General features: G+C 40.9%; 1 protein-coding gene across 15 annotated transcripts in view; it reads right to left on the reverse strand.

The window, feature by feature from the left end:
- PATJ (PATJ crumbs cell polarity complex component) overlaps positions 1 to 25,363 on the reverse strand; it is a 426,407-nt gene that overhangs the window by 271,895 nt on the left and 129,149 nt on the right. For 11 of the 15 annotated variants that reach the window (XM_045369982.2, XM_045369962.2, XM_045369973.3 and 8 more), the window contains 2 exons: positions 16,212 to 16,335; positions 6,859 to 7,030 (listed from right to left, as the gene is read on the reverse strand). In XM_045369982.2, the coding sequence (XP_045225917.2) occupies positions 6,859 to 7,030; positions 16,212 to 16,335 (296 nt within the window). Of the gene's footprint in view, positions 1 to 6,489; positions 6,654 to 6,858; positions 7,031 to 16,211; positions 16,336 to 19,958; positions 19,978 to 21,152; positions 21,222 to 25,363 lie in introns of those variants that run through there. The other 4 variants (XM_074005402.1, XM_074005397.1, XR_012419419.1 and 1 more) reach the window with 3 other exon arrangements.

A 25,363-nucleotide genomic window follows, 5' to 3' on the forward strand; every position in this document is an offset into this window, starting at 1 on the left:
GCCTGGTGCAAGACACACAAAGGGGTGGGAGGACTTTCTGGGTGATGGAAATGTTCCTTATCTTCATTGGAGTGTCTATAACATGAATGTATACATAACTTAGTAGACTGTACCTTAAAATGTGTGCGTTTTATTAATATGTAAAATTGTGTTTAAGAGTTTCCTTAAGAAACAGAAGTTCAAGCCATACAGGGTAAGTTGCCTCTAGAACATTACGTCTCTTCTGGCCTTCTGTAGAGCCTGGATTAGCAATCAAAGATCTAATTATATTTTCAAAGGTATTAGCATAGTATTTCTATGTACCTCTTGTCCTAATTGTTCACATTCGCCTTCATCTGCAGTGTTGGCCACCGCTGCAACAGCACTGTAAGAACCGGGAAGTGTCACATGCTCGAGGCCATAAACTCCCACAAACACCCCCTTTTTTCTCCCAACTCACACGCCAGAGTAGCCTTCTCTCTGAAATGCAAATATTCATTCTCTCCCTTTTCCTCCATCTCCTCCTGATGCCCTGAATTTACATATAAGTTCTGGCAGTTTAATTCAAATGTAAACGTATTAAATATTCACCATTTATGTAGAAGGCACTAAATGCCAGGCACTGTGTTGGGAAATTAAAATATCACATTAACTCAGTTAATCTTTTCCCCAACTATGACACCCAGCCTCCTATTTCTCCTCCCACTATTCCTAACAAAGTATCTAATACCTGAAGCCATTTCTACTCATTTGCATCCTATTACATCTAGAACATGACTTTTTTTTTCCATTTTAAATATGTCTTTCTTCTAAAGTTCACCATCTTCCCAGACATCAGCCTCTGACACATTGCTTTACTGTGATTTGATCCTATTACTTTTTTTTTTTTTAAATCAACAACCTCCTTGAGTGTTTTAATAAACCCAGCAACAATGGATACTACCCTGGGTATACGTTAGGGCCTATGAGCCTATCATTGTCACTGCCACCAACATCACGGCAAGTTTAATTAACCCAGCAACAATGGATACTACCCTGGGTATACATCAGGGCCCATGAGCCTATCATTTTCACTGCCATCAACATCACGGCAAACCTGCTATTAAACATTTACTATTGGCAAGGTTGTTATATTAAGCTTGTTAAATGCATCCTTTCCCAGCTTTATTGACTTCTAGCTGAGAAATAAAATTGTATAAATGTTTTACATACACTTTAAAAAAAATAATAGGCCAGGTGCTATGGCTCACACCTGTAATCCCAGCACTTTGGGAGGCCAAGGTGGGAGGATTGCTTGAGGTCAGGAGTTTAGACCAGCCTGGGTAACATAGTGAGATCTTGTCTCTACAGAAAATAAAAAAATTAGCCAGTCATTGTGGCAGGTGCCTGTGATCCCAGCTACTCGGGAGGCTGAGGTGGGAGGATTGCTTGAACCTGGGAGGTCAAGGCTGCAGTGAGCTGTGATCACACCACTGCACTCCAGACTGGGTGACAAAGCAAGAACTTGTCTCAAAGAAGAAGAGAAGATGGAAAAAAAAAAAAAAAAGCAACCAGGTCTCACTGTGTGTGCCAGGCTGGAGTACAGCAGTGTAATCATAGTTTGCTGTAACCTCGAACTGCTGGGCTCAAGAGATCCTCCCATCCAAGCCCCCAGAATAGTTAGAACTACAGGCATGCACCAACATACCATGCTTGTATTTTATTTTTTTGTAGCGGCAGGTTCTCACTATGTTGCCCAGGCTCGTCTTGAACTCCTGGCCTCAAGCGATTCTCCCACCTCGGCCACATGAAGTGCTGGGATTACAGGCGTGAGCCACCATGACTGGCCTGTATGAATACTTACTCAGTCTACAGAACTACCTACTTTACAGGTGAGAAAAGATAGACACAAAGGAAACTCTTTCAGGGTCACACAGGTATAAACAGCAGAAGAAAGATATGAACAGCACTCATAATATATCCATACCACAGACCTCCTGTTGTCTGAGAAATACCCACATCCCCACTAGGGGCACCCATAGGTCTTTAAACAGCCCAAAATAACAGAGATGAGGAAGAAAAAGACTGAAACCACGCGAGATCTGAAAACACGATCTCAAGTGACCTTAGGAACAAAGAAGGATACAGTAGTCCCCTCCACTCAGCTGAGGTTTTGCTTTCTGTAGTTTTGCTTTCCTTGGTATCAATTATCTGTGGTCAACTACAGTAATGGCAAAAATCTTAAATGGAAAATTTCAGAAATAAACAATTCATAGGTTTTAAACTGCATGCCATTCAGAGTAGCATGAGGAAGTATCTTGCTGTCCAGCCTGGGATGTGAATCATCTCTTTGTCCAGCATATCCATACACTATATATGCTGCCTGCCCAGAAGTCACTCAGTAGCCATCTGTTATCAGATCAACTGCTGCAGTACTGATCTATTTGATTACTAGTTATTGTTGTTAATCTCTTACTGTATGTAATTTATAAATTAAACTTCATCATAGGTATGCATGTACAAAAAAGACAGCATATATAGGGCTTGGTAATGTCTGTGGTTTCAGGCACCCAGTGGGGGTCTTGGAACATATCTCTTGAGGACAAGAAGGGACTACTGTGCTCTGAACCAGAGCACCTGAATTCCTTCCACAGAATTATACCCTACTTGCCCATAGTCCCCTTTCTAGAGATCTCTACTTTCAAGGGGCACCTGAACTCTTAATACCAGTCCTGCCTCCTAAGGTAAGGAGAAGTTAGTGCAAAAGTGCAGTGTAGATAAAACATCACAACCATTTGATACTTACCCTTGGGGCACTCACGCACATGGATGCATGTGCAGGCACATAGACACACAACTCTGCTGGGTCGTACACAAAAATTAATGCAAGGAAGGAACTGCAAAATACCATTTAGCACTTCATGACACCCTGATTACCTGAAAGACTATCATCTAAAATAATCTATGCATTACTCAGGCAGGCTCCTAAGTGGCAATAAATATTCACCTATGAACCTAACTCCATGGGGCATACCTTAAAGATTAAAAAAAGGAATAGGATTTACAGGAACTCTTCTGGAACCTGCTGGGATTTAAATATACCCTAAATCTCCAATAACAAACTTAAAAAACAACTTTCAAGTGCAAGACTAATCTCCTAAGACAAGGTTAGGTTGGAGTCCTTCAATGCCCATGCCTGCATAAGAAATCGGCTTGTCAAATACTCACTTTAAAAGAAAAAGCAATGGGATAAGAACAAAGCATATCTTCCCTCTCTGAAGCTGGGGTCAAATTTAGTAAGAACAACTGATGCTCCACTTCCTCTTCTGTCCACAGAAGGAGGGGTGGACTTAGAAGTTTGTTTAGATCTTTTCTGATTCTTCACATTCTACAGTTACAGTTCTACAGTTTAGAAAAGCAGTCTCACTTCTGCATTCTTCTGCCAGATTCAACTATTCACACTAAGCAAAAGAGAAATTTAAAAGACAATGGTGTCTCATGGAAAAATAATCTGAACAATTTGGGAGGTCAAGGCAGGCAGATTGCTTAAGCCCAGGAGTTTCAGACCGGCCTGGCCAACATGGCAAAACACCATCTCTACAAAAAAAAAAAAAAAAAAGTACAAACATTAGCCATGCTTGGTGGCACATGCCTGTAGTCCCAGCTACTCAGGAGGCTGAGGTGGGAGGATGGTGTGAACCTGGGAAGCAGAGGTTGCAGTGAGCTGAGATGGCGCCACTATACTCCAGCCTGGGCAACAGAGTAAGACCCTGTCTCAAAAATAAAAAGAAGAAAAAAATTTTGACTATATAAAAAGCCATAAAATAGGTTTCTAACTTTTCCACTTCCAGGCATCTGTCCTAAGGAAACAAATCCATTGCTTATTTATCACTGTGTGTTCCTCCAGAGGCTGCACCGGATATCACATTAGGAAACCAGACCCGGCAGCACTCTCCCTCTGCACACCGACCTGGCATTTGCAGAGTACAAAAGCTGTTGGGCCTTTCTGTATCACTTCCTTCCACTCAGATATGGGCTATGCAGAAGCACAGAGAACAACTTTTATGAAGTTTCTACCTAAAACTTTGGGTAAAATTTCAGGTTGCTGAACAGAGAGATGCACATCATCTAAATGTAAGATATCTCCCATGTCAACACAAAAATCACAGTTGGATTAAGGTTTTAATAAAAACATTTAAAGCCAATTAAGCTCACCCTATCTCTCATCTCTGTTACGCTTTGCCGAAAGCTCCAACTCCTTTGTGCACTTCTTATCTCCCTACTCACAATGCCACACCCTTCTAGGTTTTCCTTCAAATGTGCTTCCTTTGTCACGCCGCACCCCAAGACCTGCCATGTACATCATCCATCACGCTGCATGGAATCTGCTAGAATTGTAAACACACTATCCATGCCCTGACCTCTTCGCTGAACGTTCTCTGAACCTCCTCTTCAACAGCTCTGGTTCTCTGCCAAGTATACCACACTCAAGTGGGTGAAGCTCATTTTCTCACTCCCGGGGGCATTGGAAAAAGAGGGTAAACATTTTTCTTTTTCTTTTTTTTTTTTTTTTTTTGAGACGGAGTCTCGCTCTGTCGCCCGGGCTGGAGTGCAGTGGCCGGATCTCAGCTCACTGTAAGCTCCGCCTCCCAGGTTTATGCCATTCTCCTGCCTCAGCCTCCCGAGTAGCTGGGACTACAGGCGCCCGCCACCTCGCCTGGCTAGTTTTTTGTATTTTTTAGTAGAGACGGGGTTTCACGGTGTTAGCCAGGATGGTCTCGATCTCCTGACCTCGTGATCCGCCCGTCTCGGCCTCCCAAAGTGCTGGGATTACAGGCTTGAGCCACCGCGCCCAGCCGGGTAAACATTTTTCAAACCTCCCTACCACTAGGTAGTTACTCCCCTATCAGTCTTTCAAAAGCTATTCTCTGCTCCAACACCTCTCCTTTTAATGCCCACTTTATTAGCACTTCATCACTCTTAGTAGTAAATAATCTTCTCCCTAAGTGAGAGAAACAAACAAACATCATCATTGGATGAGAATCTCTTTGGATTCCTGCTCCCAAGCTATAAAAAGTATCTACAACCAGACCTTCTTTTCCTTCCTGGCACCTATCTCAGTGGACCAGGTGAGCTTCCTCCTATCAAACTATCCAAGGTGATTCCAAGTGTGCAATGTCCTCTTCTCCCTCCACCGTCTCCACAGACTGTATTTAATCACCCCCTTTATGGCATCTGCATATTCCACAAGCAAAGAAAATTCTCTTCAGTTTCATGTAATATGAATGTAGTAATATATAATATAAATATCATATGTCTTATATATATTATATATATTTTTTCCCCTTTGCCTTGATCCATTAATACTGTCTAGTTATCTAAGTAACATGCATTCTTTTTTTTTTTTTTTGAGACAGGGTCTCGCTATGTCATCCAGGCTGGAGTGCAGTGGCACAATTATAGCTCACTGCCGCCCGCCTCAACCTTCCAGCCTTAAATGATTCTCCCACCTCAGCCTCCCTAGTAGCTGGGACTACAGGTGCATGCTATCACAATAGGCTAATTTTTTTTTTTTTTTTTTTGAGATGGGATCTTGCTCTGTCGCCCAGACTGGAGAGCAATGGCATAATCTCAGCTCACTGCAACCTCCACCTCCCAGGTTCAAGTGATTCTCCTGCCTCAGCCACCAGAGTAGCTGGGGTTACACGCACACACTACCATGCCCAGCTAATTTTTGTATTTTTAGTAGAGACAAGGTTTCCATGTTGGCCAGGCTAGTCTCGAACTCCTGACCTCAGGTGATCCACCCACCTTGGCCTCCCAAAGTGCTGGGATTACAGGCATGAGCCACCAAGCCCAACCCATGACCAGGATTTTCAAAACACTAGTCAGCTCTTTCTGTGTCCAATTTTTAACCTTGTGTTCAATTCTCAACACACTACTCTCCGAATTCACTTTACTAACAATGCTCAATGCTTACCAACGGCATCCATATGGCCAAGCCCCAGGAAAACTTCTCTGTCTTATCTACATTGACCTTACTAACATGTGAACATAGTTTGTGAAGACCCTTTTGTTACAATATTCTCTTTCTTTGCTTTCTAAGTCACTGTCTAGTTGACTAATTTTCTCCTACCTTTTGTTCATTCCAGCTCACCCCTTTCTTCCTCTGTTCGTGCCTTAAGTATTGCTATCTTCCCGGACTCCAATCTTGACCCCATGCTTGCCTTATTGTTTAAGCTTCGTGTTGATGACCATTCAAATCCAAGAGTTTCACCTGCGCTTAATCTTGCTCTCAATTACCCATGTCCAGACAGACCTCAACATTAATTCCCAGACCCACATATCTAATTGATTCCATTTAGCTTTGTTGTTCTATGGCTACTTTAACCCTCAACATGTTCCAAGCTGAACTCATCATTTTCCCTTCCAACCCATTCATGTTCCTATAATATTATATTGAAGCACTAATTTCTCATATCTAGTTTTCTAGTCCAAAAACACAAGTCATCCTCAACTACCCCCTCTTACACTCAACATGTAATGAGTCAAGGGATTCCTGTAGATTTCCTCACTCTTAAATTGGTCTTCTTTTAATTTGTCCTCAAGTGCATTTGCTTGAGTTGTTAAAATAAACTCTGAATTAACCTCCCATTCTCTAAGCAAATACTCTGTGTAATCCATTTTGTGCACACCTGCAAGATACAAAATTGTACATACGGCAAAATTTTAAGTATATGAAATTCTCACGGTAATTGTCAAACATAGTGGATTTTATTCATAATATTTTTCTGTATTTTCCAAATGTTCTACCAAAATCATGCATTTTTTTAAGAAAAAAAAAAAAACAAGAAAAACCACTATTTTATAATGTGAAAACAAAGAGAAATGATATCATACCATGTATCAGTGGCATATCTAGAAGACAACATTCCTGTGTATGCTGAGGCCTTGGAAATAACTCGCGTCACTTGGTGTTGATATAAAGGCAAATCTTCTTGCTCCCTACTTTGAGCCACAACAGGAAGGTCAATGAGCAAGCTAGGACCTTGGGCATCATCCGGGATCATGCCTGAAGAGCAAATCCAGATAACAGTGAACACAAAAGGCATTCATTCTCCTTCAGTCATTCAACAACTAGGTATGGGCACCTACTATGGGAGGGGACTCTTCCAGGTAGGAGACTGAAAATATTAAAGTAAATAAATAAAGGCTTTAATATATCCAATGATGATAAGCACATTGGTGAAAAATAAAGAAGGAAGGAATATAGGAATTGTTCAACAGAAGAAGTTACAATTTTCAGTGGCCTCACTGAAAAAATGACATTTATGCAATATTAATATTACTAAAAAATCTAATCTTACTACAGATTTTCTCTTATCAACCTAAGCTTTCCCAATAAGAACTCTGACATTTCACTGATAAAAAAAAAAAAAAAAAAAAAAAAAAAAAATTCCACAGGATAACAAACCAAATAAAATCACTTCTATTTTTAAAAGGGCTTTGTTTATACATTTCAGAATTCTTCTACACTAGTTTTCTCTTTAGAGACGGAGTCTCGCTCTATTGCCCAGGCTGGAGTGCAGTGGCGCAATCTTGGCTCACTGCAACCTCCGCATCTGGATTCATGCCATTCTCCCTGCCCCAGCTTCCTGCATAGCTGGGACTATAGGTGTGGTGTTGCATGCAAAAATACAATAATGTTTGTATTTTTAGTAGAGACAGGGTTTCGTCACGTTGGCCAGGCTGGTCTTGAACTCCTGACCTCAGGTGATCCACCCACCTCAGCCTCCCAAAGTGCTGAGATTACAGGCGTGAGCCACCACGCCTGGCCTATACTTGTTCATTTAATTCTCACAAACAACTATGAGTTAGAAAAAAAAGACACTATCAACCATATTTTATAGACAGGAAAACTGAGGTTAAGAAAATTTGCCAATTTTTTACCAGTAGGTAAAGGGTACAGATTGCCATAATTTATTTAAATGTTTACAACAAACTTCCTAACAATTAATTTTGATTTCTACTTAGAAAGGTTCACATAATAAGCTTGAGAAGTATGGTGGGGATTTTTGGACTTTATTTCTTATGTTCTTCCCTAGTTGTTGGTAGCATATTATATAATTATCATGTTAATTTAAGAAATTAAAAGCTAGTATTTTCTCCTTACATTTGCCCAAATAAAGGAAGCTCCTTTAGTCTCACCACAATAGATCAAATGTTGATACATGTATATATACTAGGCACAGTATAACTATCATATATAGATGTGTGTGTGGGTATGTCCACATATATTGTCTATACACATCCTCACACACACTATAAAAAGATAGTGCATAAGGTATAATATATAGGATTCAACACCATGGTTATCTATGGAGAGGAAGTTAAGCTGTGTTACAATGGTTTATTATTTAAAAACAGAATATTGGCCAGGTGCAGGTGCTCATGCCTATAAACTCAGCATTCTGGGAGATTGAGGCAGGTGGACTCCTTGAGCCCAAGAATTCAAGACCAGCTTGGGCAACATGCGAAACTCCAGGAGCCAGGCTTGGTGGAGCATGCCTGTAATCTCAGCTACTCGGGAGGCTGAGGCAGGAGGATCACTAGAGTCCGAGAGGATGATCACAGCGAGGAACGATGTCGCCACTGTACTCTAGCCTGGGCAACAGAGTGAGACCTTGTTTCAAAAACAAAAACAAAAGGAAAAAGAAACCCAGAAGATCTGGGGTTGAGGGAGAAAGCTGAGATGACACAGTTATGAGGGTAGACAGATAGTGTTTCATATAAACTGGAAAAATTTGGAAGATTATAAACCAAATTGCGATTACCTCTGCAGACAATTTTTTATTTCTACTTTTTGTTTATCTGCATTATCTTATTTATCCTCCAGGAACACACTTAATTGTTTTTTGTCACCAAGCATATAACCTCCTCAAAACTTTGCATTTTTGTTCTCTCAGCCATATCCCAAATGTTTTCACACAGGGCTGGCTTACTTTACTCACGTGTCAGTCAACTGTTACTAAAACAGCCGGACCACTCCATATAAAATAGGCCTCCTCCTCAAACATTCCCTATTTCTTTTTACTGCTTTATTTTCCCTCATGAACCCTATAATATTATACATTAATTTGTTATTGACTACCCCCACCAGAACGTGGGCTCCATGAGGGCCGACTTTATTTTGCTCACGGCTCCACTCTCATGACCCAGAGCAGCACTCCTATACAGAAAGCACCTAGCAAATATTTCTCAACACGTAAATACAGTACTTGCTTAATAAGCCAACAATGAGTTTTTAAGTTTAAAAAATAATGAGTATACTGTTTTCCAAAAGAAAGAAGAACAAAGAAATCTACAGCTCATGTTATGATTAGAATGGAAGTCCCATCTATTGTACATCCCACGGTCCATTCTACAGAACAAGTATATCTTTGATCATCTCGTAAAGGAGCTTTGAGACTTCTGATTAAACACCCTCAGTGATTTGGGAATGCCATTTATTCAAATGATATAAATGGGGAGACTAAAATAATTGTGCTTAATCAGACAAGGTAAATGGAGGGCCTAAAGATCGGGCTGGGTGCGGTAGCTCACACCTGTAATCCCAACACTTTGGGAGGCCGAGGTGGATGGATCACCTGAGGTCAGGAGTTCAAGACCAGCCTGGACAACATGGCGAACCCTCGTCTCTACTAAAAATACAAAAATTAGCCAGGCGTGGTGGCACACACCTGTAATCCCAGCTACTCGGGAGGCTGAGGCAGGAGAATCTCTTGAACCCAAGAGGCGGAGGTTGCAGTGAGCCAAGATTGCACCACTGCACTCCAGCCTGGGCGACCAAGTGAGACCTTGTTTGAGCTTTAAGTCATATTTTAATCACTATAATGTGTGATATTTTAAAATGTTTTTTCTTCCAAGAACATAGTGTTCAAAGAAATACATTGCATGAAAAACTGTTTTGGCCAGCACGGTGGCTCACGCCTGTAATCCCAACACTGGGAGGCCAAGGCAGGTGGATCACTGAGGTCAGGAGTTCAAGACCAGTCTGGCCAACATGACAAAACCCTGTCTCTACTAAAAATACAAAAATCAGCTGGGTGTGGTGGCACACACCTGTAATCTCAGCTACTCAGGTGGCTGAGGCATGAGAATCTCTTGAACCTGGGAGGCGGAGGTTGCATTGAGCCAAGATCACGCCACTGTACTTCCAGCCTGAGCGACAAAGCGAGACTCTATTTCAAAAAAAAAAATGTTTTAACTGTGGTTCATGGATCCTGTGAAGCTGCCCCCATAGGCCCCAGCATAAGGCTTCTGAGCAGACAGGTCAAATTCAAGGTCCTCCCCGGCACACAAGGTCCCCACAGCTGGACTCTTCTGAATGTCTCCGCTGCCTGCCTTATGTATTCTTCACTCTGCACTGAGCTGTGTATGCTAAACTCTTCCAAACATGATGCTTTTCTCTGTCTGTAATTCTAGAAAATAGAGAACAACAAATAGTGCCTTAGGTTTTCCAATGCATGGCACAGTACGTTGTAGATAGATTTTATTTTATTTTATTTTACTTTATTTTATTTTATTTTCAAGACAAGGTCTCGCTTGGTCACCCAGGCTGGAGTGCAGTGGTGCAATCTTGGCTCATTGCAACCTCCGCCTCCCAGGTTCAAGTGATTCTCCTGCCTCAGCCACCTGAGTAGCTGAGATTACAGGTGTGTGCCACCATGCCCGGCTAATTTTTGTAGTTTTAGTAGAGACAGGGTTTCGTCATGTTGGCCAGACTGGTCTTGAACTCCTGACTTCAAGTGATCCACCTGCCTTGGCCTCCCAAAGTGTTGGGATTACAAGCATGAGCCACCGTGCTGGCCAAAACAGTTTTTCCTGCAATGTATTTCTTTGAACACTATGTTCTTGGAAGAAAAAATATTTTAAAATATCACACATTATGTGATTAAAGTATGACTGAAAGCTCAAACCCGTGTAAGATGATAAAATACTATTGTACTGGGTTGAGTAATAATAACATAGCTTTTATTCAAATGGTAAGAAATCAAGTGTATGCTCTTATCAAGATTGTGGACATCTATTTTTTGGTTTGCATACCTTCTATGGATTTAAAAATATCTGGTAGAGCTTAACCTAGAAAATGTAACAAAGAAAAAAAGTTCTAATGCACCTTCTATATTTTGTTTTGTTTCCCATCAAATAAATGTGAGAAGACACAAAACCTTAAGTATTTTACTTCTTTGGCTAATGGGGTAAGAAGCTGAAGCTACAAAAATACCTTTAAGTGTATCCAACATTCTGTGGCTGTTCTTCAATCACGCATTCACAAATTCACTTAACAAATGTTTATAAAGCACCCGCTACTTGCCAGGAACTATTCTAGGCATTAGAGATAGCTAAATGTACAAAACTGACAAAGTTCCTATTCCTGGGAGCTAACATTCTAGTGGAGAGAGATACAGAAAGAACACGGCACAATTTTAGCTCATGGTAAGTTCTAAGAAGGAAAATAAAGCAACAGGTAGGAACAGAAAGAAACAGGTGAGTAGCTCGTCAGGTGTGCTGGGATCACACCTGTAATCCCAGCACTTTGGGAGGCTGAGTCAGGTGGATCACTTGAGGTCAGGAGTTTGAGACCAGCCTGGCCAGCATGATGAAACCCCATCTCTACTAAAAATACAAATTAGCCAGGTGTGGTGGCGTGTGCCTGTAATCCCAGCTACTTGGGAGGCTGAGGCAGAAGAATAACTTGAACCCAGGAGGTGGAGGTTGCAGTGTGCCAAGATCATGCCACTGCACTCCAGCCTGGATGACAGAGTGAGACTCTGTATAAAAAGAAAAAGAAAAGAAAAAATAGATGGAGTAGTCAAAAACCTGGATGGTGATAGGGAATCAGTCCCATAAAAATCTGCAATACCATTCTAGGTAGGAGGAATAGCATGAGGAGGAGGCTTGATGAAAGAGATGGAATTTTACCAATGTTTTGATTTGCCACTACAAAAAGCACTGTTGCTTAGCAATATACCAAGCAAAAGAATGGGACCCAGAAGTAGTTGGGCTCCAAAAAAAAAAAAAAAAAAAAGAAAATTCTGAAACCCTAAGTCCTGTGAGCCTTATTTGTTCTTCTCACTGTACTGGAGAACTCTGCAATGATAGAAAAACCAAATTACAAACAACGTCTCTCCCATCTTAGAAGTGGGCAGTTAGGTTTTGGGTCCAAACAGCACAGCTTCAAACTTTTCTTCTTCTTTTTAAATAGTTTATCTTATTTGATGGAGGCCTTCATTCTAGATCGTCAAGGTCACATTGGATCTTAGCTCTGTCATCCAACATACTGACAATCCTTCCCAATTTCCTGGAATGTGTGAATTTATCCAACATGCCATCTGTGCCATTACCCCATTTCCTGAGAAAAAGAATAACCAAGGCAACCTGTGCATAGAGTCCTATGGCCTATATTAGAGACCTGTACCTATGCAGGCATAAACCCATTAATCACTCATAGGATATACCCCAGTAATTCATTATAATTTATCAGCCCATTGTTTTTATCATGTTTACAAGAATATGATGAATTGTGCATCAAATGTCTTCCTTAAGCCCGTAAGTTCAGCCGGGTGTGGTGGCTCACGCCTGTAATCCCAACACTTTGGGAGGCCGACGTGGGCGGATCACGAGGTCAGGTGTTCAAGACCAGCCTGGCCAACATGGTGAAACCCCATCTCTACTAAAAATACAAAAAAATTAGCTGGGTGTGGTAGCACATGCCTGAAATCCCAGCTACTCAGGAGGCTGAGGCAGGAGAATCACTTGAACCTGGGAGGTGGAGGTTGCAGTGCACCGAGATTGCACCACTGCACTCCAGCACGGGTGACAGAGACAGACTCCATCTCAAACAAACAAACAAAAATAATTCCATAAGTTCATAGTATATTTGGGGTACCTGCCTTAGTAGAAAATCACAAATGACCTCTGACTAAGCAATACAGATACTCTTTTAAAACTTTTTTTTTTTTTTCAATAGAGATGGGGTCTCCCTATGTTGCCCAGGCTGGTCTAGAACTCCTGGGCTCAAGTGATCCTCCTGCCTTGGCCTCACAAAGTGCTAGAATTATAGGTATGAGCCACCATACCTAGCCTAAAACTTTTCCTATAATCATCACTGAAACTCTTTCCATGCATTCATCTTGAACAAATTTTCTAGTAAACTCACTACCACTTCTGCTTTTCATTTCATCTAGAAACTTTGGAATCAGGGTCTAATCAGTTGGCAATGTTGTAGATATGGGGTGAAAATACTGTCATGCTTGGTGGGATTAAAGGAAGTCTCAGTTATCTTTCCCCAATCTCCATACTCCCCTTTGCTCCCATCCACTAGGGCGTCCATTCCCACACAACAATCAAAGCACTGCCCCACTGTTCCAGCTTTGCTGATGTCTGCCTCTCCCCCATTGAGGAGGAAGGACCAGGACAGGACTGGCGCTCAGGCAGGAATGGCCTAAAACCAGAGTTTTCAGAACAGAAAACTGGTTCTATTTACAGAGCTATGTCCCATCCAGCTACACTGGAAAAAGCAGTCTATTAAACTACACCACTAAGTTGCGTAGATTGGTGCAGTTTAAAACTTCATGAATTGCTCCACACAAAGGCTACCTGTGCCCTCTGCCCCACTGCCTCCTCCATGTACCCTGTTGGTACACAGGCACACATTTCTCACTTGTCACAGCACTTCACACAGTTACACTTTACAGAGCTGTCCACCAAGTGCACAGAGAAACCCAGGAGCCCATGAAAAAGACTGAGTCCTGTAGGGCATCTGTAGTTGTCAGGTAATGGTCATAACAGGGGTACAGAGGCTGGGTAATTTACAAAGAAAACATGTTTAATTGACTCACAGTTCCAGAGGCTGTACAGAAGGCATGGCTAGGAAGGCCTCAGGAAACTTACAATCATAGCAGAGGGGTGAAGGGGAAGCATGTCTTCACATGGCAGTAGGAGAGAGAAAGCGTGCGCAAAGGAGGACGTGCCACACACTGTTAAACCATCAGATCTCTTGAAAATTAACTCACTATCATGAGAACAGATGGGGGAAATCTGCCCTCATGATACTATCACCTCCCACCAAGTCCCTTCCCCAATGTTGCGAATCACAATTCAACATGACATTTGGGTGGGGACACAGAGCCAAACCATATCAGAAGTTAATGCCTATAGGAGAGGAATGGCAGAAATTTTCTAAAGGTCTACATTTCGTGAGACGCAAGAATGGAATAACAAAATAAAGGCAAGGAGAATCCAAAGGAGAGATCGGGTTACTATACAACTTAGCAACTGGAAAAAAAAAAAAAAAGGAGTGAGCTGATATGCTGTTGAATAACCACGTGAGCAGTACATCATTTTCTCATTCAACAAATATTTCTCGAGCACCTACTATGTGAACATAATCAGATACAGTCCTTATTCCCCTGAAGCTTAGTGTGTAGTAAGAGACAGGCCTGCAAGTAAGCATGTGCACTGAGTCTTGACAATAACACAGAATCACCTTGGACTTGCAAATGGCATAACCCAGTCTTTGAGCAGTCAAAGACTGGGAAACAGAACTACCTTCTGTCTGAAATCTTCCAAAATATTGTAACACTAAGTATATTACTCAATGCAATAATGTCAATAATGACATTATTAATTATCCAAATTTAAATATTTAGTTTCATAACCTATGAAGCGTATATGCTTTTTAAAGATATATAATTTTGGATTAACCAAAAGGTCAAGAATATCCCTTTACGCAGAGGTTCTCAACAATTATTTCTAAATTCATTGTTCTGTAGATAAATCTAAGATTGCCTCTTATTCTACTGCTCCTCCACCCAACACCAGCCCACATAGCTAGTCTATTTCTTTTGATCTTGACAGTATAAACCAGTGGTTTATACAGTATACATTTGGCAACATCTGGAGACATTTTCATTTTCATCATGACTGGGAGAGGGTGTGCCACTGGCATCTAGGGTTAGAGGACAGGGACGCTGCTAAGCATCCTACAATGCACAGGGTACCCCACCCTCACTGAAAGACTCATCTGGTCCAAAATGGTGCTAAGTTTGCTTTAGTATTAATAGTAATGAAACAGATATGTTCTATTTATTCATTTATTGAAACATATGTGCTATAAATCTTCTCCAACTATTTAATAGAGAACTGCAAGAAATGTGGTGAATTTTAGAAAGCAATATACCTGGAGAGTTTTATTCTGGTAAGTCCCATTTTTCTCCTAGTCATGATCTCGAAAACTTGGATAGATTCATCTAATCTTAGATATTTAAAATTAAGTAGTCATACTCTGTCTTCTTTTTTTTTCCGTGCTCTGTTTTGACCCACAGGAAACTGTATGTTATCATCTCAGAGATGCCTGCAATTTTTACCCTTAAGTATTCAATTTTTTAGAATTTACTTAATAGAATCCTAATCTCGTATAAAACTGTTACATCACTTTCTATAGCCCTCTCTACCCTTACAACATATTACTATACAACACAGAGAAAGACTTATAAGTAGTCATAACAAGTGAAGGACAGCATAAATCCTCAACAATGGCTCTATAAATCCCAGTGCTATGAAAGCATTTAACAATCCCCCTAGGGATGTCAATTTTATAATGACATTCGATATTTTAGTGTTAGATGAAGAAAAATTCTTTTTTAAAGTCAAGTTTTCAAACATATATAAGAATCGATATTGAGGGGCAGCAGGGCGAGGCACTATACTTTTAGAATTCTTTAATGGAAACTAAGTTATTAATGTACTAAAATTGACTGTAATATATGGCTATAAAAATGTTTCATAAATGTTTAAAATATGCCTCTCTTTATTAATATTTAACAGTCCCATTAAATGAGCTAGCAATATTACTTAAGAGCATCAGAGATTTTAATACATATTAGTAGAAACTTATTTCAGATTTGGCGTAAGGTTCTAGTCTGAGTTTCAATCCATACTGCTAGTAAAATGCAACATGAGGCAGAGAAAATGTAGCCCTCTCAGAAAAGAGAATCTGAAAATTCTAAGTTGAAATCTGAGGCTTGTTTATTCTTTCAGATATTCTGAAGCAGATTAATTAATAAGCAGATGTAAACTCAAAACATCATAATGAATAAAAATACATGTAAAATTCATGTATACAAACACAAAAATGAAAGCTTGCAGAATAATGTAATTTGTGTTTATGAGAAACAAAAGCCACAAACCTAAATCCAGACTACTTTTTGCTAATGAATTAAGATTTTCCAGGTCATCAAATCTGCATTGTTGACTGTTTCCTTCAGTTGATGGTACAGATGGTAGGGACTCCATGACAAAATTTTCTTTCATCTTGAGAGGAAGAAAAATAGAAATGCATTAGTACTTTATGAAAAAAAATGTATTACTGTACAGTTGTTCAAGCCAAGTAATAATGATAGTGGAAAACTGGCCTTGCAAACAGGCATTCTCAAGTAATGGTTTATACTGTGGTAAGCAGTAACAAATTCTGGTAACAATATCTGCAAGAGTATAGGCTAGCAAAATCTGTTTATTCAGTCCTAGATTTTTAACCAAAAAAACTGCTTTATAAGCCTTAATAAGTGGATTTAAATAAACATATACCAAGGTAGAGGAATAAAAGATCTATCAGGTCAAGCAAGGTCAATTGCAGATATACAGCCTCCTGGATTGTGTTGCACTGATATCTACAGATAAATAGCTTCCTTGCTGACTCCAAAATATGTGATAAATTTTCATATCTCTAAGCATTTGTTAGCACTCTTATCTGCCTGGTGAATACCTAGCTACCCAAACCTAAAACCTACAGGTAAGTGTTCTTGATAACTTAACTGCATTTTCCTCCCATCTTGCTTTTATATACATGTCTTTTATGGTTTTCCAAAGTCACAATCTTCCAGAATGCCAAAATATTTATGTTCCCCCTGACCCCGCAAATTCATGTGTTAAAATCCTAACCCCCAAGGTGAAGATATTTAGAGGTGGGGACTTTTGCGGGGTGATAGGGTTATGAGGGCAGAGCCCTGATGAATGGGATTGGTAGTGCCTTTATAAAATAGGCCCAAGGGGCCAGGCGCGGTGGCTCACACCTGTAATCCCAACACTTTGGGAGACCAAGGCAGGTGGATCACTTGAACCAGGCATTCAAGACCAGCCCAGCCAATATGGGGAAACCCTGTCTCTACTAAAAATACAAAAATTAGCCAGGCATGGTGGTGCACGGCTGTAATCCCAGCTACCTAGGAGGCTGAGGAGAATTGCTTGAATCTGGGAGGCAGAAGTTGCGGTGAGCTCAGAACAGGCCATTGCACTCCACCTGAGTGACAGAGAGAGAGAGAGAGAGAGACACTGTCTCAAAAATAAATAAATAAATAAATAAATAAATAAATAATGGGCCCAAAGGAGCTTATTCCACTCTTCCACCCTGTGAGGACACAGCTAAAGGATGACATTTATGAACCAGAAAGGGGGCCCTCACTGATGCAGAATTTTTTGCTCCTTAACTCAGCTAATCTGGGTTCTTGTCTCACGATCAGGAAGAATTAGGCACACGGACACACTGAAGAGTGAGAAGGGTGGAATTTTTAAGCAAAAAGAAAGCTCTCAGCAAAGAGAGGGGGTCCTGCAAGCAGGTTTTCACATCCCAGATTGAATACCTGGGCTACCACACACCAGCTGAAGAGGCCAGGCTCCTCCCCTGCATAAGACACAAATTCCTGGTGGCTTCACCCCATTCATGGGTGGAGTGCTTGGGTCTCCAGCCTGCTGTGGGCATGCCTAGGCAAACTCCCTGTGCAAGTTCCCTTATCTGTACAAAACATCTGGTGTAAACACTTGTGGGCGGGGTCAGAGGTTCTCCAGGGACCCTTCCCTATCTGCCTAGGCCTTTGTCCGCCTCCTGCCTCTAACATCACCAAATGTGTGGACATCTTCATCTTGGACTTCCCAGCCTTCATAACTGTGAGAAATAAGTTTGTTTGTTTATAAGCTACCCAGTTAATGGTATCTTGTTATAGCAGGCCAAACAGACTAAGATAGAAAACATCATATTTTCACTTTAAGTATCTTTTTATATTTTAAAAAATTTTATGGCCAGGTGCAGTGGCTCATGCCTGTAATCCCAGCACTTTGGGAGGCCTAAATGGGTAGATCACTTGAAGCCAGGAGATTGAGACAAGCTGGTCAACATGGTGAAACCCCATCTCTACAAAAACATTACAAAAATTAGCCAGGCATGGCAGTGTGTGCCTGCAGTCCCAGCTACTCAGGAGGCTGAGACGGGAGAACAGCCTGAGCCTGGGAGGCTGAGGCTGGAGTGAGCTGTGATCATGACACTCCAGCCTGGGCAAAAGAGTGAGACCCTGTCTCTATAAATAAATAAATAATAAAAATAAGAAATTTTATCAGTACAAATTTAAATGACTATTTTATAGCCACCTTAGGGATGTACCATAATTCATTTAAGGTGACTAACACTACACTATTCTTTATTGCTAGAATTTCGAAAACAAGATGGTCTACTTTTTCTGTAAAGTGGTCAGACTTCAATGATAAGAGAAGGATCATTCATAAGCCGGTATACAAAATACTTCCAGCTTTCCAAAGTAGAATATGAATTTGGTAATGCTGGGCAAGGTGGCAGAGCCCCAGCAACAGAAAGTGATTGGCACGCAGGTAGTAAAGAGAATTTACTGACAACAGCACAGGCTTAAAAAGTCAAGTTTTCTTAGACAGAAAGAACGTTGTAGTGGGGCGCTTCAGCAAGAGAGGACTGAGTGGGCCTCCGTGGATTTTCCTTAGGGGTATTTGTAGACCTTAAAGCAGGAACTTAAGGGTAATTTGGACCCTATTAGTTTTGCAGGTCATGATAGATGATTACATTTGTAGACATGTTGGTGCCTTGATGTCCGCAAAGGCTGCACAATGAGTTTTGATATGCATGCATTCAGGAGATATATAGAAATTCTAGCTACTTATACATTTCTGGGAAAGCAACCTGGTAACCAGATGCTGGCTTTAGATAACAGGGAAGTCTAATTGCTTCTAAATTCCTCAGATAAGGAGTTTTGCCTCTGGATGGCCTGCTTGATGACCACCAGGTGATCTTTGCTCTCTTCATTATACATCTAAATTCCTCAGCTAAGGAGTTTGCCTCCAGATGGTCTGCTTGATGGCCACCAGGTGATTTTTGCTCACCTCAGGTAAGTATGTAACTATATCAGATACCTAATGGAGCCTAAGGAACACAGGACTCGACTCAAATATTAAATAGGGGTAAGAAAGGGGATCTGACTACATAGATGCCTAGAATAAAATAAGCAAGAACTTCTTACAGAAAAGAGTGAGGAGTTGGAAGGAACTGCACAGTTAAAAAGAAGAAGGTTATAATTTGGGGCCACTTGGACTTTTTAAACAGTTAATGGTAATTCTGTTAGTAGTAAATGAAGAAGAAAACTGATATCCAAATCTGGGATTTTAATACATTGGGTATGATAGGTGAGATCTTTATAAACCTGAATTTCTGGCTGGGAGCAGTGGCTCAAGCCTGTAATCCCCACACTTTGGGAGGCCGAGGCAGGTGGATCACCTGAGGTTGGGAGTCCGAGACCAGCCTGGCCAATGTGGTGAAACCTCATCTCTACCAAAAAATGCAAAAACTAGCTGGGCGTGGTGATGGGTATCTATAATCCCAGCTACTTGGAAGGCTGAGGTAGAAGAATTGCTTGGACCCCGGAGATGGAGGTTGCAGTGAGCTGAGATCACACCACTGCACTCCAGCCTGGGTGACAGAGTGCGATTCCATCTCAAAAAAAAAAAAAAAAAAAATATATATATATATATAAATATATATATATATAAATATATATATGATTATATACATATTTTATATATATGATTATATATATATATATAATTATCCAGGCATGGTGGCGCATGCCTGTAATCCCACCTACTTGCGAGGCTGAGGCAGGAGAATCGCTTGAACCTGGGAGGCAGAGGTTGTGGTGAGCCAAGATTGCACCACTGCACTCCAGCCTGGGCAACAAGAGCGAAACTCCATCTCAAAAAAAATAAAAAATAAATTAAATAAACATGAATTTCTTTTTTCTGTTTTTTGTTTGTTTTTGTTTTGTTTTTAATAGAGAAGATTTTTTTTTCTAAAAAGAGAAGAAAATAAGAACATAGAATTATTCTTAGGTAAATAACCCTCAGGCAAAAAACAAAAACAAAAAAAACAACAAATCTTTAAAAAATGGACAAAGGACTTGAACAGACATTTCTCCAAAGGAATACATAAAGATGGCCAAATAAGCACATGAAAGGATGCTCAATATCACTAATTGTTAGGGTAATGCAAAACAAAATATAAAATAGCACTTTATACTCCTAAGAAACAAACACAAAGCCAGCAAACAAGTGTTGGAGAGACTGTGGAGAAATTTGAAACCTCGTGCTTTGCTAATGGAAATATAAACTGGAGCAGCTGCTTGCTGTAGAAAACAGTATAGCTCCCCAAAAATTAAATATAGCATTAGCATATGATCCAGCAATTCCACTGCTGAGTATATACTAAAAAGAACTGAAAGCAGGGATTTCAACAGATATTTATATCCCAATGTTCATAACAGCATTATTCGCAATGGCCAAAGGTAGAAACAACCTAAATATCCATCAACAGATGAATGGAAAAACAAAATATGGTATATATGGTGGGGACCTACAGGAACCTCAGAGTTGGTGTTGATAGTGACAGGAGGCAGAGAAATTTAAGGGCAGGTCCCTGACAAAACCCCACCCTCAAGCCTAAAACCATGGCCCAAAGTGAGAACTTCTATCCTTGTTTTCCTGCTCAAATGTTACCTTTTCCTAAACCACCCATGCCCTCACCCCGTCCCATCCTGTGCCTATAAAGACCCTAGATTCAGCTGGCATAGAGGAGAAGCAGCTGGATGTCAGGGACTACAGCTAGACATCAGAGAGAAGCGGCTTGACTTTAGAGGGACAGTCTGACAGTGTAACTTTGGAGAAGAATCCAGCCAGAGACGGCTGGACTTCTGGGGAAGATTACCTACCCACCTCTCCATCTCCTTTGCAGCTCCCCTTCCCACTGAGAGCCACTTTATTGGCAATAAAATCCCCACATTTACCATCCTTCAATTCGTTCGTGCAGCCTCATTTTTCCTGGATACCAGAAAGAACTCAGGAGCCACAAGTGTGATACAAAAGGCTGTTACACTGGCCCTTTGCCCTCACTGGGAGAGGGCAGTTGCCTCACGTGAAAAGGCCAAGGGCCAACTGAACTGTTAACACTTAAGCCACCTGCAGATGGCAGAGCTAAAAGAGCACTGTAACATGCCCTTTGGGGCTTTGGAGGTCACAGGCACCTCCCCTAGATGCTGCCACTGGGCCTGCATAGAATTTGCTCCTGCCAGTGCCCAAAAGCGCTTGCCCTGGCTCCTGCACCCGCTCACCTGAGCGCTCCCCTCCCACAGGGGGTGAACGCTGCAGGTCTGAGTGAGTGGAGTTTACCCTTGCCCACACCAAAGCAGTCAGCTGGTTCCAGCATGCATGTACTCTAGTTCTCACCTTGTTTGCTCACACACTCCCTCCCTCGAGGAGAGCGGTGAGCTGAGTAAATGGGGCACCTCTGTCACAAGGTGTCAAGTAGGTCAGGGAACTATCTGGCTTCAGTACGAGGATTATTATAAACTGAAGATATTTTAGATTTAACAGATGCAGAAAAAAGCCCTCTCAGAGTTTCCCTTATGTGACTAAGCAGCAAGTTCTAGGAAATGAGGCCATCAAACATTGCCTCTTGAGGTGAGTCGACCCCCAGGAAGACTGAGAGTAAGCCTACTATATAAATGCCCTCTTGAGGAATGGCAACAAGCAAAGAGAAGGATCAATGGCACCTGCATTTAAAAAATTATCAACATAACAAAATTATCAACATAATCAAAAATGTTATCTCCAATTTGTTCTCCTAAAAATCCATTTGTCTTTCCTAAACAAACCTAGTTGCTCTTCTCATAGAAGCTTTTTCTCCATCCTCCCTTTCCCCATAAGTTATGTATGTAAGCTTTAACTTTAATCACTTGGTGAGCTTGCTGCTTCTTTTGTTGCATTCATATGCATATAAATAAACCTTTTTTCTCCCGTTAATGCTTTCTGTCAGTTTAATTTGCACTCTCCCAGGCACAACATAGAGGGTAGAGGAAAAGTTTTTTCCCCGACATATGCCTATAAGGAAATATTTTATTCAACTTTTTTTTTTTTTTTTGAGATGGAGTCTCTCTCTGTTGCCCAGGCTGGAGTGCAGTGGCACAATCTCGGTTCAATGCAATCCCTGCCTCCCAGGTTGAAACGATTTTCCTGGCTCAGCCTCCTGAGTAGCTGGAACCACAGGTGTGTGCCATCATCCCTGGCTAATTTTTCTATTTTTAGTAGAGATGGGGTTTTGCCATGTTGGCCAGGCTGGTTTCAAATTCATGACCTCAAGTCATCCACCTACCTTGGCCTCCCAAAGTGCTGGGATTACAGGCATGAGCCACCATGCCTGGCATATTCAACTTTAAAAAGGGAGGAAATTCTGACATATTCTACAACATGGATGACTCTTAAAGACATTACACTACATGAAAGAGCCAGACACAAAAGAAAACTATTGTACCATTCCACTTTTTTCAGTTACTTTAGTATAGTCAAATTCTTAGAGACAGAACATAAAACAGTGGTTGGTTGGCAGGGGATAGGGAGAGAGAAGAAAGATCAATTATTGTTTAATGAGTAGAGTTTCAGTGTGGGATGATAAGAAGATCTGTAGCGACATGGTGGCCACGTTTACACAAAAATGTACATGTACTTAATGCCACTGAACTATACACCTAAAAATGATTAAAATGGTAAATTGTGTGTTGCGTGTATTTTACTATAACTAAAAAAAAAAACAAAAAAGAGATCTACAGACTTTTAGTGTTTTTACTCTTCAGCTAAAATGAAGTATGAGGGTGGAAGAGAAAGATAAAGTTCGAAGTAGTTAGGTACCAGTTGCCCTCCACAAATACAGCTGACATCTACAGCCCCAAATGAATATTACAACCAAGACAGAAATAATAATGTTCCTTCATCCTTTGGGAGAGCACCCTCTAGAAGAGTATTGGGAATTCCATATTTGTAAGATTTGAATGCGTTTTTTAAATCTCAGAGTTTATAATATTAGATAATATCATTAAATAAATTATCACAAGAGTCCATTAGCAATACAAGGAGGGCAAACAAAGATTCAAGCCCGTCCTGATCAGTGGGTGTAAGTGTTCATCACTGTGGAAGGGAGAAAAAGAGCCAATACCCTAAGAAAGCACATATAATGATTTAAAGAAAATAAAATACTGTTTAGGCAAGAAACATTAGGGCTGAAATAGTCTTACTCAATGCCGGTTTGGGAGCCTATAGAGGTTACCTTTACAGCCTACATGAGAATTGGCAAAAAAAAAAAATAAAATAACAAAAACAACAACAACAACAACAACCATTTTTATAGATTTTAAAATATGAATGTTGGCCGGGCGCGGTGGCTCAAGCCTGTAATCCCAGCACTTTGGGAGGCCGAGACGGGCGGATCACGAGGTCAGGAGATCGAGACCATCCTGGCTAACACGGTGAAACCCTGTCTCTACTAAAAAAAATACAAAAAACTAGCCGGGCGAGGTGGCAGGTGCCTGTAGTCCCAGCTACTCGGGAGGCTGAGGCAGGAGAATGGCGTAAACCCGGGAGGCGGAGCTTGCAGTGAGCTGAGATCCGGCCACTGCACTCCAGCCTGGGCGACAGAGCGAGACTCCGTCTCAAAAAAAAAAAAAAATGAATGTTAAGTAAACTTCCAGAGCAAATATTATAAATATACATTAGACTGTTTCATTTATAGCCTTAAAAGTATATACATTAAAATAAACTGATATTTCAGGTTACCTTTTATTTCCGTAAACAGAAAATTTACTTTTTATGGAAGAGAATGGCTATTGCTGAATCAGTAATGAGAAATAAAAGGAGGGAAGTTAGAAAATTTAACATAGATTTAGTAATCAGGCTATTCATTCTTCGAATTATAAGCACTGACTATTGTTTTAAATAAGCCTCTTAAAGAACACTTTAACAGATAATAGAGTAAGTGGTTATGTCAGAGACGCTTGAACCAGAGCAACTCCATCTTGAACAGCACTGGGTAAAATGAGGCTGAGACCTACTGGGCTGCTTTCCCAGATGGTTAAGGCATTCTAAGTCACAGGATGAGACAGGATGTTGGCACAAGATACAGGTCATAAAGACCTTGCTGATAAAACAGGTTGCAGTAAAGAAGCTGGTCAAAATCCACCAAAACCAAGATGGTGACGAGTGACCTCTGGTCGTCCTCACTGCTACACTCCCACCAGCGCCATGACAGTTTACAACTGCAATGGCAACATCAGGAAGTTACCCGATATGGTCTAAAAAGGGAGGCATGAATAATCCACTCCTTATTTAGCATATAATCAAAAAATCACTACAAAAGTGGGCAACCAGTAGCACTCAGGGCTGCTCTATCTGTGGAGTAGCCATTCTTCTATTCCTTTACTTTTCTTTTTTTTTTTTTTTTTTTGAGATGGAGTCTCGCTCTGTCGCCCAGGCTGGAGTGCAGTGGCCGGATCTCAGCTCACTGCAAGCTCCGCCTCTCGGGTTCACGCCATTCTCTGGCCTCAGCCTCCCAAGTAGCTGGGACTACAGGCGCCCGCCACCTCGCCCGGCTAGTTTTTTTTTGTATTTCTTAATAGAGACGGGGTTTCACCGTGTTAGCCAGGATGGTCTCGATCTCCTGACCTCGTGATCCGCCCGTCTCGGCCTCCCAAAGTGCTGGGATTACAGGCTTGAGCCACCGCGCCCAGCCTATTCCTTTACTTTTCTAATAAACTTGCTTTCACTTTACTCTATGGATTCGCTCAAATTTTTTCTTGTGCGAGGTCTGGGAACCCTCTCTTGGCATCTGGATTGGGACCTCTTTCCAGTAACAGTTATATTGTGAAGAACATCAATATAAACTTATGAGAGGGATTTTTTTTAAACTTAATGTTATGCAAATGACACTTGAGATAAGAATAAAATTTTGAGTGACAGTACAGATTCAAAAATTGCTATATCTCAAACAACCTAGTTAGAAATGAAGATGATATATTTGGAAAGCTGTGTTAAATGATCAAAAAGTGATTCCAGTGATAATGTAGATATTGACATTAAATATGCACTGAAGAATTCAAATAAAATTATATAATTAAATATGAGAATAGGCAAAAAAAAATTAACATCTTACAGGTTTTCAAACTGACTGTTT

The sequence above is a fragment of the Macaca fascicularis genome, chromosome 1, assembly GCF_037993035.2.
Source record: "Macaca fascicularis isolate 582-1 chromosome 1, T2T-MFA8v1.1".
NCBI lineage: Eukaryota > Metazoa > Chordata > Mammalia > Primates > Cercopithecidae > Macaca > Macaca fascicularis.